At 44.7% G+C, this 15,252-nt stretch overlaps 2 protein-coding genes across 2 annotated transcripts in view; both read right to left on the bottom strand.

The window, feature by feature from the left end:
* Window positions 1-15,252, bottom strand: part of LOC143151594 (uncharacterized) — a 188,655-nt gene that overhangs the window by 68,219 nt on the left and 105,184 nt on the right. The gene's annotated exons all lie outside the window — the stretch shown is intronic.
* Window positions 2,736-5,002, bottom strand: LOC143148879 (uncharacterized). Its single transcript, XM_076315671.1, has one exon. It carries the CDS (start codon window positions 5,000-5,002, stop codon window positions 2,909-2,911), a length of 2,094 nt encoding a protein of 697 aa, XP_076171786.1. The 3' UTR covers window positions 2,736-2,908.

Below are 15,252 nucleotides of genomic sequence, written 5' to 3'. Positions count from 1 at the left end.
GTAAGTGTACTTTACTCACTCGTCTTACAAGTACACCTCTGCATATACGTGGAATAAAGATTTGTAAAAAAATAAAAATCGTAGAGACATCGAAAATCCTAACCAAACATCGTGAGAAGAACCACATTATTTTTGAATTAACTACCATCGAACGAATGGCTAAAAAACGGTGATTACTTTACCGCTCGATTTCTGATTAATCGTATCTCTTTCTCTCTCTCTCTCTCTCTCTCTCTCTCTCTCTCTCTCTCTCTCTCTCTCTCTCTCTCTCTCTTTCGGTAATGTTATAAATATAAATAAAACAAACCTAACCTAACGATTCCAAAGTATGTATACGTGAGATACAGTTAGCAACTACGGAAAACGATTTTTCGAGTCGATTTTCAAGGGATCGATTTTTTAACGAGTCGATCACGCGGGTCGTTTCGATTCAAAATCGATACGTGTGCGAGAAATCGAACATCCCTGGAGTCACGACCTGCCCGAAGGTCTCCGATCGTTCGGATGCACGAACATGGTTAGCGAATATTTTCCACGAGGGACCACGAGGAAAGTTTCGTGAAATTTCGCGGATCTATGGGCGTTCCGAAGGATCGAATTCTTCGCAAAATCGTCCGTCGAAACGTTTCGCTTTCACTCTCTTACGAATAACAGACGCCGAGGCACGCGAGCGCCGCCAATAGAACGGACGCGCATGCGCGCGTGTCTTCGCGCGTTGAGTATGTATCTAAATCACAGCTCGTGCTACTAATTACTTAAAACGTTATATACCTCTTTCTCGATAATCCGATACTTACCGATTCTATGTTACTTCTGTTAATCTACTATGTTGCGTGTACACATACATCTATACACATAGACATAACAATTTTGTATATGTATGTATATATATGTGTGTATGATATATCTATAAAATACATATACGTTTTCATATATATATGTATATATATATAAAAACACAATAAAAAGAAGATGAAAGAACAATGAAAAGAAGAATCCTCTGTATAAAATATCTTTAACGTTAATATCTCATAGTGGTATTTAAATATCGTTGACCGTGCGCGATCGTCGTCGACGTGCTCGTTTCTCGACGGCAATCAGCCGTCTTAGGAACAACAATTTCACCGGGTTCGCTTCGCGCAAAATGCAGTCACCGTCGATCGACGATTCGACCGATTAATTACGAGAGTAGAAAAATAAATGACGACCGACGGTCGTCCGCTTTAGGTTATGTTGCCTTGTGAATTTATCAACGGAATGAGCATATACGTAATAATATCAGTTCGAACCGCGTCGATACGCGTGTCGCCGCTCGAGGCTTCCGGTTGGGAACGACTTGTCTCTGCGCAGAAATTGAAACGTCGCAGTTCAGGCGTCGAGACATCGACACGTGATACGTCACGACCGGAAGTCTCGACCAGCGACAGGAACAACTGTCGTGGAAGCCTTGGAAGCTTAGTCCTAACGTGGATAAATTCACGACGTACAGTACCACCCGCTTGCGCGACACCGATTCCTCCCCGCTTAGGTGAAAACGATCCTCGACGTACGGGAGATCGAGTTTCATCGTGAAAATTAAAATACGTATTCTTGTCGTTGAATCCATCCGCGAGTACCGGTGATCGCATCGACGATGTTCTTCCGATTGAAACGAGTCCAAACACGACCATGGTTCGTACAACTTTTACTAGAGTATTCGAGGTTAGGTTCACCTTCGATAGAAAGACACTTTATAAATATTATATTACATAGATGAAGAAAGTTCTACACAAAGAGTGTTGCAAAGACACAAAACATTACCACCGAAAGAGTAACGTGCTAGTGTAAATACAATCGAACTTAATCCTTAAAAAAATGATAATTTCTTTTAACCATATTTCGTCACGTTTTAGGTGACAAAAGGTTTAAAAATAGCCCGAATAATGTCGTGTTTGGACTCATTTTCATCGTGAACGTCTCGGCGGTTCGTTGGCGATGGTCTCGCGAAGATAGAACGAAAAATACAGCAATTTGAATTTTCATCGATGGCCGACTCGTTCTGTTACACAAACCGTTCGTCGTCTCGATCGCTCTTGCTCGGTGTATCCCGTTCGCTCGTCGCGTAAGAGAGTATACACGAGTCTCGAGCCCGGATAAAAAGAAACAACTTCCTCGAAGAAAATCGCTACCCACCCCGGATACGTGAGAACCGAGAATTCTCGTGCGCGCGCAAGCGGACGTTACTGTAATTCGCGGCTCTGTGGACGGCTAAATCTGCGTTCGAGCGAGTCCTTGCTGCGGCCGGCGAGCCAAGAGGACAGGGACGCGCGTCGCGCGTCGAAAGTCCGCGCCGGTCTCGCCGCCATCGCGCAGCGCGAGAACTCGCCGTATAAATATATCGGTGAATCCCGAGGAGTTACTTCCCCGAGGTTCATCGTTGGCGCTAATATTCGTTCTAGGACGAGTGGGCCGATCGCGAGACGGAGTCAGCGGCCGGCTGTCTGACGTCAGTCCATAGACGCATCGATCTCGCAATCGTCGCCATTAGTCATGGTTCGCTCGTGTGACCGGGTTCTAACCTCGTTGGTCGTAAATCACTCCGCTCGGCTCGGTGAACGAAGACTCTAAACATCGGGAGAAGAAGAAGAGGAAGAAGACGAAGAAGAAGAAGAAGAAAAAGAAGAAGAAGAAAAAGAAGAAGAAACGGTGGATAGCGGTGGGGAGGAGAGACAGAAATAGAGATCCAAGAGAAGAGAAAGTAGAAGGACGAGACACTCGCACCGTGCCGCCGAGGGGGCAAAGATTGGTGGGGGTTGGACGGAGGACGAGGAGGAGGTAGAGGAGGAGGAGGAGCGGCGGCAGGAATCGTGGTGCGTGAAAATCGACGGGTGAGTACGAGAAATCGGCGGCCAGTGTCCTCCCAGCCCGACTAACTGGGTGGATTGCAGGCGGTCCCCGAGGGATCGACCGCCACCTGATGCGGTTGACTCCTGTTCGTCACGCTGCTCGTCGTGGTGGTGGTCGTCTCGGCGGACGGACTCGGATTCCCGCTGTTCCCATTGTTGCTACCGCTGTTCCCGGTCGCCTGTTGCTGAACGCTGGGCTTCTGGGTGACGTGGGTCTGGTAGTGCTTCGCCAGGTGCGCCTTCTGCCGGAAACTCTTGCCGCAGAGGGAGCAGGCGAACGGTTTCTCACCCGTGTGGGTTCTGATGTGCACGTTCACGCTGTACTTGTCCTTGAATCCCTTGCTGCAGATGCTGCAGTAGTGGAGGGAGCGTTCCTTGCGTTGCACGCTACCCGGGGAGCCACCGGAGGCTCCCTGTTGCTGACCACCGACCGTACCGCCTGTCTCGGACCCGCTGTTCCCGTTGCTGGCCGCGTTCGCGTTGTTGTTGTTACGATTGGCGCGTCTGCAGTACTTCTTCGGTGCTTTCGTCGCGACGACTCTCGACGGTGCCATTTGGAGCTGGTTGGTCGGTTGTTGTTGCTCGACCTCGGCGCGTGGAGCGGTTTGCTGTTGGAGGACGTCCTGTTGGGCGGCCGTGACGACCGTTACCGTGCTCACCTGACCGAGATCCGCGGGTAGGGTGATGGTGCCCAGGCTGCCGCTGGTCGGGTCCAGGGTGTACATCACCGTGGTGGTCGCCGAGACGTTGCACACCGGCTCCAGGCTGCAGTAGGACTCCACCACCTCGTTGGCTATGCTCTTCAACTTTTCGTAGTCACCCGGACGGTAAGTGGTCTGGTCCAGCTGGGAGAGCAACAGATCCTCGTCGGTGCAGCCGTGCATGGACTCGTCCTGTTGTTGTTGTTGCTGCTGTTGCTGCTGTTGTTGCTGTTGTTGTTGCTGCTGCTGCTGTTGATCGGCGACAATCTGCAGCCCGGCGTTACTCGTGACCGGTATCGGCATCGCGGAGCCCTGATTGGACGGGGACGAGGAGGATACCACTTGAGCCGGGCCTTGGTAGAGTTTGCCCTGTAGGGCGCTTCTGAGAAGGCTCTCCGCCGAGTCACCGGCGCCAACCGCGACCGCAGCCGCCGCCGCCGCCGCCGCGGCGGCCGCCTCTTGGAGATTCTGGTCCGAGAGCTTCCAGTCGTTGTTGTTGTCGCCGCCCGCGCAATTCCCGCTGTTGGACGATCCCCGACCGCACAATTCTTTGCTCTCGACGAAACCGCTGTCGTCGGTGGTGTACTGCGACGAAGCGACGGAGAAACGGTCCGGGTGAAACCTGTCGTTCACCGTCCGCGACACCTCGCTCACGTTCGTGGTCTGGTCGTGTTCCTGTTCGGTGGATGCCGGTTCCATGCTCAGTATAGCGTCCAGGTCCAGATTCGGTCTCAGGGACCAGGAATCGCTGGACGTAGGTGCGGGACTTTTGCAACAGTCCAACGCGTCCATCGAGTTCGCCTCGTTGTTCAACACGGTTAACGTGTAAATGGCCCCGTCGGTGTTCTGTCGGTCGTTCGCGGCGCATCCTCGACCAACGCCCGGATGATGGTCGTTCGATCCCTGATGAACGCCGACGGTGTCGTTTCCGTGGCTCTGGGTGTTGGCGTGAGCCGACCAACAGTACTTGTTCAGATCCTCGAGTAGTATGTTGCAGGTCTGTTCTTTGCTCTCGTCGGTGGCCCAGTAGTCGCAGTCCGATTGGTCCATCGGTGTCTGCTCGTTGCTGGGTTGTACGTTGCACGCGTTGTGATGGGTCCTCACGTGATGATGGTGATGATGATGGCCGAGGGAGCTCGTGATCGTCGATACCGGCGGCAGGGCCGTCAGTGTATTGTTATTGGTTTCCTTGATGAACGGCGAACCATGGAGATCGCGGCTCGCCTCGTGCTCCTCGTGGCTCTGTTGGAGGTAACCGATGCTTCTGCAGGTCGTGCGATGAAGGAAGCTCTCCTCGTCGGAGATGCCGTCCGCGGACGCGCAGTGGGGCGGCGGGGAGACGACGAAGTCGAAGAAGTCGGTCTTTGGCAGATCCTCCCCGCCCCCTCCCGGGGCGAATGCCTCCGTTAGATCCATGGAACCTTTTAAGTACTTCGTCCTCGCGGTTGGTGCTCCTCCAGGGTCAGGCTACCGGTGGCCTCGCGCGGCTGGCAGTGCTCGTGGTGCGGTGTCGGGTGAAACGTTTCAGCAGAGGTACCTCTCGTGCCTCCTCGACCACCGCATCCTTGAACTCGGGGAACGACCTGGACAAACGGAATCAGACCTTCGGTGAGTATCGTACGCGGTGCAACGTACCTACATTCCTACCGATGCTAAACATACCGCTGGAATATTTTCGTTCTCGAGCTACGACCAATGTACAATTATTTGTCGCGATGCGTCTGGCTATCGGGGATTCGACCCGGATGTCGACACCACGGGGACGCGAATATTGCGTAGGCGCAACGCTATCGATATTGACGCTAGATTGGATAATGTTTTCGAAGTAATCGAGGTATCAGAATCTTCTAAAAATTTCACCTCGAGTCGATCATCGACAACATCGTTTGGGCAAATAGAACCTGGACCTTCTGCGAGTACACGTCCTTATCGAAGTCCACGTTACGTTATACTTTAATTTTCAAAGTTTTGGATTCTCGAGATACCAGAGTCTCGAGAGTTCGATCCCGAGTCGATCGTGTCGGCAACGCGACCATTTAGACGAATAGAACCTAGACCTTCGACGGGACACGTTGCAACGTAGGTGTGCGTTCCCGTAAACGTTCACCGTATCCGATAGTTTACTTCTCGAAGCGTAGCTACCGTAATTTGTCAACAGACGAAACAAGCAGGCAACGGAGTCCCGAGTATTCGATACCGATCGGTCGTGAACGCGACCACCCGGACGAACGGAACTGAACCTTCACCGAGCGCATCTTGCGACATAGGTGTCCTCCTGGCCGACGTTTGTAATTTGTCGGGAGACGTTAGGGTGTCCCAAGAGTTCGACCCTGATCCGACGTCTTGAGAGTCGCGACGCCGGTACGAAAACCGGATCGGCCTCGAGCGGCGACAATGTTGCAAAATCGACGTCGTGACGGGCAAAAATGGCGATTTACAGCCGCGGGATCGACTCCCGTAGAGTCCGAGGACAATGGCGCATACCGCGACACCGTGTCCCAGATTTTCCAGCGTTTTCTTAGGCGACGGGCCAGCGGAATAGGATCGGTACCACGCGGGCATTAGGCCGAAGAGCAGGGCTCTCTCGCATGCTCTAGGCGTGGGAACGCACCGTGGCTGTGTATAAATTCACTATAGCCGGTCGGCAGAGTCGGCTAGCCGGTACAGCGATCGGGCACCGCGTACACCGGGAGACAGAGGAGCCGGGAAAGAGGAACGCGGCCGCGCCAGAGTGAGACCTCGCATCGCGGAAAGAAACAGAGATACGGTTCTAGCCGACCGACGGATAGAAAGAGAGAGGTCCCGATCCCGGGATTTACGAGAGAAATAGAGATATATCGAAACATGTAGAGAGGTACAGGGAGAAATTGAGAGAAATAGAGAGATATAGATATATCAAGAGAAATAGAGAGAAATAGAGAGATATAGATGTATAAAGCGAAATAGAGAGAAATAGAGAGATATAGATGTATAAAGCGAAATAGAGAGAAATAGAGAGATAGAGATATATAAAGAGAAATAGAGAGAAATAAAGAGATATAGATATATAAAGAGAAATAGAGTGAAATAGAGATATATAGATATAGATATATATATAAAGAGATACAGAGAGAAATAGAGATATATATAGCCAACATGTACATGTATATAAAGAGACACAGAGAGAAATAGAGAGGAATCGAGATAGATGTATAGAGATGCGGAGAGAAATAGAGGGGAATCGAGATAGATGTGCAGAGATGCGGAGAGAAACAGAGAGGAACGGAGACAGATATACGTAGACAGAAATAGAGAGAAATGCGGAGAAATACAGAGGAATAGGGATAGATGCGAACAGAGAGGAATAGAGACAGACGTAATTAGAGAGAAATACAGAGAAATAGAGATGGATGCGAATAGAGAGAAACAGAGGTGGAAAGAGTGGGAAATAGAGAGACAGACGAAGCGAGAAGGACAGAGAGAGACAGAGAGGGGGTGTAGGGGGAATCGAGGATAGACAGGAGGCAGGCACCGGGCGAAGTGTGGAGGGAGGAGGCATAAAGACCAGAAACTTTGCACACAGGCGCAGCGGCTGGTATGAGGCATAAGCAACGCTTGCGCAACTTCTTTTCCGCGAGCTATCATACTGCAACGCACTGTACCAAATTAATGCGGCAACAGTGCGGACGCGAGCCACGCTTCGTGCCGCTGCGGTTAAATGCCAGCCACGGTGTATAACAATTGATCGAGGGCCGTTGCAGCTCCGCGACTACGTACCACGGCACCCGGATGTCCGAGGACGGAACGGTCTCTCTCCGCGTTACGAAATCGAGTCCTGGAATCGCTCGTGCACTAGATCATCCGTCCTGATCGCGCTGGCACGCCGCCACACGGACGTCGACGTTCACGGCCCCCTGGGATTCATTCGATTTCTGGCTCAACGATAGGCTTTTACTGAAATTAACGCGGACGGGTGTACCGGGTAATAATAACGATGACGACGACGATGACAACCAGGGGGGAACGATGACGACGTCTTTATCGACCGTGTTGCGTGTACACCGGTACACCAACGAGAGAAAACGCGAGTGATGGGATCGGTTATGGAAGCAAACGGACCGGGGCTCGAACAGCTGTTCGTCGTGGTACAGGATCGCCGAATTGTTTTCGAACGATGCTCGAAATTGTTGAAAATATTCATCGACGATCGCGCGAACACTTCGGAACATTGTTGATAGTTTTGTGGATAATTTGAAACTCGAGATTCCAGGAATTCAGTCTTTTCCTTATTCCTCGAAGGGGCAGTGTTTCTCAAACTTCGTTGTAGACGTCAGTTACAGAGATGTTTAGTTTGTTTTCGAATTTGGACTCCTCCAGAGTAGAATTGAACTCTTTACTAATGAAGTCTTTCACTAATATTATTCGAGACTACTTCTTCAAAGTAATTTATTCATATTTGGACGACTCGTATCGGTTGTGTCTTGTGTTACCTTAAATTACTTTTTTCGAAGCTTTCGAGGGATTGATTAGATTTAAGATTGGAGACTTCGCGCGAATATTCTTGGAATTTATTTAAAACTATGTACTGATACACTTTTTGTGTAGAGGAATCCAACGAAGCGTGAGTACTGTTTTATGTTACTTTTCGATCGAAGTGAAATGAAAAGCGAGGAACGTTCTAAGTACAGAATGTACCGTTGATAAAATTCTAGCAAACGTAGATTTCTATCTATGAACGTGTACGCGCTGCAACATCGGTGCATTAGACTCGGTAACAATTGATCGAGGTTGATGCGAATCGATAGCCGGATATCGAAAAGCGTATGCTTTCTCTGCCACTCTAAACTTCTTCTCTTCTTTCGTTCGAGTGACACCTTGCCATTGAATTTGTCGAATTGGCAGCTATCATTGATCGTTCGAGTGTATCGGCGATCGAGCCTGTCAAAATTGCCAACGTGTCTCTAGACGTAAATAGATAGCTATTGAGAGTATACTGACGTTATTTTTGCAAGGAAAACGAATTCCATATGGAATGAACGTTAATTAACACAATACAAAAGAATTCAAACGGTTTCGTGTACTATTGGGTTGTTTTCTAAGTTATTTTGTTTTCCAAAATGGAGAATATATAATTTGATAAAATGTTTATACACTTTAAAAAAATCGTGTTTCATTTTCACCAAAAAAAAAAAAAAAAAAAACGAAATGACTTTCCGAACAACCTAATATTTCTGACAAAAACTTTCTGACCGTAACGATGTAAAATTCTTGACGAATATTGTAATTTCTGAGATATAAAATATAAAATCACATTTGATATTATTGACGTGACATTACCTAAATATAAAAAGCTTTTGCACGTGGAACTCCCGAAACGAAATATCAAAGAATTGTAAATTACTTTCACGATGGAAAGAAATAGAAATTTCTTTTAATACGTACGAAGCAAAATTCTCTTAAGTCGGATATACTTGTTACAACAACATTGTTGAAAATACCCGGTGGTTTTTTTTCTTCTTAAAATTAATACAGATTGCAAATAATATTCACCGCTTTTTTACGAAAAATAGAATGTGTCCTAATGGTTTTGAATGGTTTTATTTTTCTTCTTAAAATTAATACAGATTGCAAATAATATTCACCGCTTTTTTACGAAAAGTAGAATGTGTCCTAATGGTTTTGAATGGTTTTTTTTTTCTTCTTAAAATTAATACAGATTGCAAATAATATTCACCGCTTTTTTACGAAAAGTAGAATGTGTCCTAATGGTTCTGAGAAGATATAATGACAGGAAAAAATAAGAAGGTGAGAGATTTTGCTAAATTTTAAACGGACGAATGCGGTACGACGCGGAGCAGCTCGTTAGGACAGAATTTATTTGAAAATCAAATTCAGTCCGACGTGTTTAACCTTTCCGTTGAGAAAAGTTACCGCTGGAGGGCTCGCTAGAATTTTTTTGCGCCGTCGATTTATTATTCATTGTTTCCATTAATATTTCTATTACTGTTGCTATTACTATTCATTAGTTTCCCCGGTGAAACGTCGACAGGGACGACTATAAACAACGATCACTGCGAGAATTCATCAATGAGCTTTTAATGCCGATTAAGTCTATGACGTTTGACGTTTACGACCACCAAGTCGAACGCATTGGTGGCCTGCGTAATTACGACATAATTTGCTTTCAAAGAGGAATCGAATCGAGTTTCTCGGCGTTGTTCTGCCGCATAATAGATTATTGCGAACTTCGAGGAAGGTATTAGATCTTGTAACACATTATACCAGTTCCCAAGGTTTTCAATATTATAGGACCTTGGTTTCTTCGATGAGCTTTTAAGTATTTAAAAATATTAGAATGTTCAAATTAGTGATCACTCGTCAAGTTCTTCTATATTCGAATATTCGAATATAGTAAAGTGATTCGAGTATTCGGTGAATACAATTCGTACACCTTTCGAATACTATTCGAATACTCTGTGCCTGGATCAAGTATCTGGATATTCATAATATTTGAACAGTGTGTTATACATTCTAAATCCAATTCTTTGATAAATTCAAGAGGAAGGTATTAGATCTTGCAACACATTATACCAGTTCCCAAGGTTTTCAATATTATAGGACCTTGGTTTCTTCGATGAGCTTTTAAGTATTTAAAAATATTAGAATGTTCGAATTAGAGATTACTCGTCAAATTTTTCTATATTCGAATATTCGAGTACTGAAGCGATTCGAGTATTCGGTGAATACAATTCGTGCACCGTTCGAATACTATTCGAATACTCTGTGCACTAATCAAGTATCTGTATATTCATAATATTTGTGCAGTGTGTTATACATTCTAAATCCAATTATTTAATAAATTCAAGAGGAAGGTATTAGATCTTGCAACACATTATACCAGTTCCCAAGGTTTTCAACATTATAGGACCTTGGTTTCTTCGATGAGCTTTTAAGTATTTAAAAATATTAGAATGTTCGAATTAGAGATTACTCGTCAAATTTTTCTATATTCGAATATTCGAGTACTGAAGCGATTCGAGTATTCGGTGAATACAATTCGTGCACCTTTCGAATACTATTCGAATACTCTGTGCCTGGATCAAGTATCTGGATATGCATAATATTTGAACAGTGTGTTATACATTCTAAATCCAATTATTTAATAAATTCAAGAGGAAGGTATTAGATCTTGTAACACATTATACCAGTTCCCAAGGTTTTCAATATTATCGGACCTTGGTTTCTTCGATGAGCTTTTAAGTATTTAAAAATATTAGAATGTTCAAATTAGTGATCACTCGTCAAGTTCTTCTATATTCGAATATTCGAATATAGTAAAGTGATTCGAGTATTCGGTGAATACAATTCGTACACCGTTCGAATACTATTCGAATACTCTGTGCACTAATCAAGTATCTGAATATTCATAATATTTGTACAGTGTGTTATACATTCTAAATCCAATTCTTTGATAAATTCAAGAGACTCTTCGATACATAAACGCAGAAATTCAAATTCTTCAAATTCATCGTTCCTCCCTAAACTACACACCCACTTGATATTCGAATACCTCGGTATTCGAACCATTCGAGTACTTCCACGTACTATCGTTTCGTTCGTCTTCGAGTACACTTACATTTCGACCTGTATTCAGACGAACCAATTCGAATTTCTAAAACCTCCACGTTCTGGAACCATTTGCTCCATTTTTAGAAAGTTTCGTACAACCCACGATTATATATTTTTCCTCGGAAAGAGGGGAACACGATGAAACGAGATTCACGGATAAAGATTGGTCCAATTTCCTGCGAGTTGTTCGTCGATTGAATACCATTTCCATCATTTCCCTCGCGATCGGTCGACGCGATCGATCGATATCGTGCTCGCAGCCCGCTTCCCCGAGGTTCGTTAAAATGCCTCTGGTACGGGGTGGGGAACGAAAAGAAACGCCGACCAAAACAAGAAGGAGGAAGTCACGGGGAATAATCGACTCGGGCGGGAAAAGCAGGGAACAGGTGTCGATCGGCGAACCGCAGAAAGGATACGAATTCGGAGAAACCGTGGCGTTTATCGGTTCTCGTTAGCCAATTCCGTCGCTGGCCGTTTCCTTCGCGGCACGCCTCGAGAGATCGATCGGGAGAGGCGGGTTCGTTGGATTCCTTTTCTTTTTTTTTCCTTTCTTTCTTTCTTTCTTTTTTTCTTTTTTTTCTTTTACATCGTGAAATCGTTGCGAGACCGTCGAACTTCACGATTCGACCGAACTCGGGTTTCGCCTCGGGCCTGTTCTGGACGTTGCTGAAACTTCGGCCACCGGATCGTACCTCCTCCACTTTTCTATCGTCGCCACGAAACTAGATCGCGTTGCGCAAACATCGTTCGTGGCTGTTCTCCGCGAGGAGGAGAAACCGAGCCGCGGGGGGAGCCGAAGAGGTGCGCCCCATTGTGCCCTTTCATCGCTCACGGGGACGATCGAGGATCGATCGAGACCGAGGGAAGAACCATCGAACGATTCCTCCAGGTCCTCGTAATTCGTCTAATCGTCGATGGGGTACCGTGTGTCGTTCGTAACGCGAGAAAAGAATCTTCCTCGAAATGGCATCCCCTTACGATCGATGATGTAACGAGTTACGGCTCTGTTACTCGCGGCTTTGTGGTTTTTGCAACAGGAACGAAGACATAACTTCGTCCGGAACATCTTCGAAATGGTTTTGTAATTTAGCGACGGTACGGAGCAGTGTTTCTCAAACTTCGTGGTTTATCGGTGAAGTCCAAACGGGGCTTGGAACTGTTTGAGTAATTCGTGGACGTGTTGTGGAGAAACTTTGGGCGTGGGAGTGGTCGAATATCGTTATTCGAGTATTTGAATATTTGATTACTGTTGTAGGTATTCGAATATTACGAGTAAACTTCGAATGTTTGAGTATTCGAGTGTTATCTGTGTACTTTGAATGTTTGAGTATTCGAGTGTTACCTGTGTACTTCGAATGTTTGAGTATTCGAGTGTTATCTATGTACTTCGAATGTTTGGGTATTCGAGTGTTACGAGTAAACTTCGAATGTTTGAGTATTCGAATGTTACGAATAAACTTCGAATGTTTGAGTATTCGAATGTTACGAGTAAACTTCGAATGTTTGAGTATTCGAATGTTACGAATAAACTTCGAATGTTACGAGTAAACTTCGAATGTTTGAGTATTCGAATGTTACGAGTAAACTTCGAATGTTTGAGTATTCGAGTGTCACCTATGTACTTCGAATGTTTGAGTATTCGAGTGTCACCTATGTATTATACTTCGAATGTTTGAGTATTCGAGTGTCACTTATGTACTTCAAATATTTGAGTATTTGAATACCACTATTTGAATACTCGAGTAATCCAATACAGTTATTCGAATATTTGAGTATCATCTTACGGATATTCAGATATCGTTATTTGAATATTTCACTATCACTATTCGAATATTGGACTACTTAAATATCATTATTCTCGTTACTGAACTTACAGATATTGTACAGTTTTAATTGCCCGACGGATTTACTCGCCACTTTTGTTATATTATGATTGTCAATAGATCGATAACACTTATTTATTCAATACTTGACAATATACAAAGTGTCGAAGACTTTAAAACATAATTACGTAATTATTTCTTACTTGTCCATTGCCAGTCACTTTTGTATATTATCGGTAGACGAGAGTCAATGTATGCTTTATAAACAGAATCTTCCAAGAATATTTTTCCAACAAATGTTCACAAAGCGAAATAATCGAGAGAAATTATAGCACCGTTGAGTCTAGATTCGATGACGTTACTTTAATCGTATCGAATACGTCCAAGAATAACCTTCAACGTTATACGTTTCGTGTCGTTAATAAAATCATTATTAATAACAAAATTACACCTCGAACCGTGCTGCATAAATCGATTTCTGTCGTTGCTCCGCGTTGTAAATTTATCCAGTTGTCGCAGGTATTTAAGAGCGAATATTCCGCTATTGGAAACGGCGTTTGAGTTGTATAATTTTTCCGTGTTGCAATGCGTCCGATTGCTCGTAAGTCCGCGAGTCTCGTACGGTCTCGCCGGCTCGTCTCGCAACTTTAAACATGCTCTATTTCCAATTATCTCGCCGAGTAATCACTTCTTTTATGCGAATGTTCGTTTCGATTTACATGAAAAAATTTGCATTGTTCCGTTTAAAGAAAAGGCGCGATTGTATCGACGCGGATCCACGCATGCGCGCGAATGCATAATACTCGACACCATGCACGGGTGTATGCAAATTTATATAACGCTGCTCGATGTACGGTCTCGGGAATGCAATAAATATCGGTATCGGGAAAAGATGGCGCGTCTTTGACGCTGTACGATAACTCGTTGAACTTCTACTTAGCATACCGCGAGCAGCTATTAAAAACAACGAATTTCCCCGCTCGAGCGGATCATCGGTGCATGAATATCCTTGCGCGTGAACGTTACTCACCGCCTTCGGCAGGGTTCGTATCCTAGAAAAGTTTGCTCGCTCGCAACGCCACGACGCAAAAAGCAAAAGAATAATTCAAACTATCCTTGACATTTAGCTGAGTTACCAAGTAACCAGCAGGCCAATCTTCCGTTTGCCGTTGCTGCAATAAGTGATACTCGCTCGTGAAAGATCGTGGCTGCATTTTTTCACACCACTGCCCCTGCACGTTACGCGCCCTTCCGATTTTTTCACGGGGATTTTAATTAAATCGACGACTCGCGGAACAAGTACAAATATCAAATTAGTCTCGTTCGAGTAATCTCGAAACTATGCGTAAAGTGCACGGAATTGAACATTGGGATCCGGTACAGTGCGGAAGAAGTACCTAACAGTTGGGCAGTCCCTCGAGTTCAACGAGGGCAAAAAGGTGTTTTTGTTTTGAAATATTATTCAAAGTGTGATTCTCGAGATTGTTCTTCGACTCGTCGATTCAATTAATAACCACTTCTTTTGCAAACTGAATTTTTATACTATACTTACGAAAGAATTTTATTTTGAATTTTTTGAATTTTGGATTCAGAAATCGCTCTTCCTTTTAGACGTACATATACAGGTAATTTAAAATTGTTTATTTCGATCGCATGGATACACATTCTACACGGTGTCCAACGTGTAAATTTTTCTCACACCTATTTCTTTGTATACCAAACAAAAATTTTAATTTTCACACTTTCTGGGACTTTACAATTTCGTTCAAATTATATTATACAACGTGTCGATGTTTCGACCTTTGTTTCACGTCTTCTTCGAGCGTACACCGAACGAAAAAATAAATAAATCAATCAATACGTAAGAAATTAAATGAATGAAAAATTGATACATCATTTTGGTAACGATACATACCAGGAAGTACCATATATTGGGTTGTTCGGAAAGTCATTTCGTTTGTTTTTCCTGGAAACGAAACACGATTTTTTTCGAGTGTATATACATTTTATTAAATTATATATTCTCCATTTTGGAAAACGAGACGACTCTCCGAACAACCCAATGTATATATATATTCATCGGTAAATTTCTTACGTTACGTTTACACCTTTCATTAATTTTCACATTCGTGCAATTATCGTGGATCTTTATTTACAGAAGGGGACCGTAATTCCATCCGAAAGCGTCAACAAACCCGTAAATCACTCGACGTACCGATCGTCGATTCCTCTCGT

Source organism: Ptiloglossa arizonensis, chromosome 1 (assembly GCF_051014685.1).
Source record: "Ptiloglossa arizonensis isolate GNS036 chromosome 1, iyPtiAriz1_principal, whole genome shotgun sequence".
Taxonomy (NCBI): Eukaryota; Metazoa; Arthropoda; class Insecta; order Hymenoptera; family Colletidae; genus Ptiloglossa; species Ptiloglossa arizonensis.
This window is presented reverse-complemented; position numbering and strand designations above follow the sequence as displayed.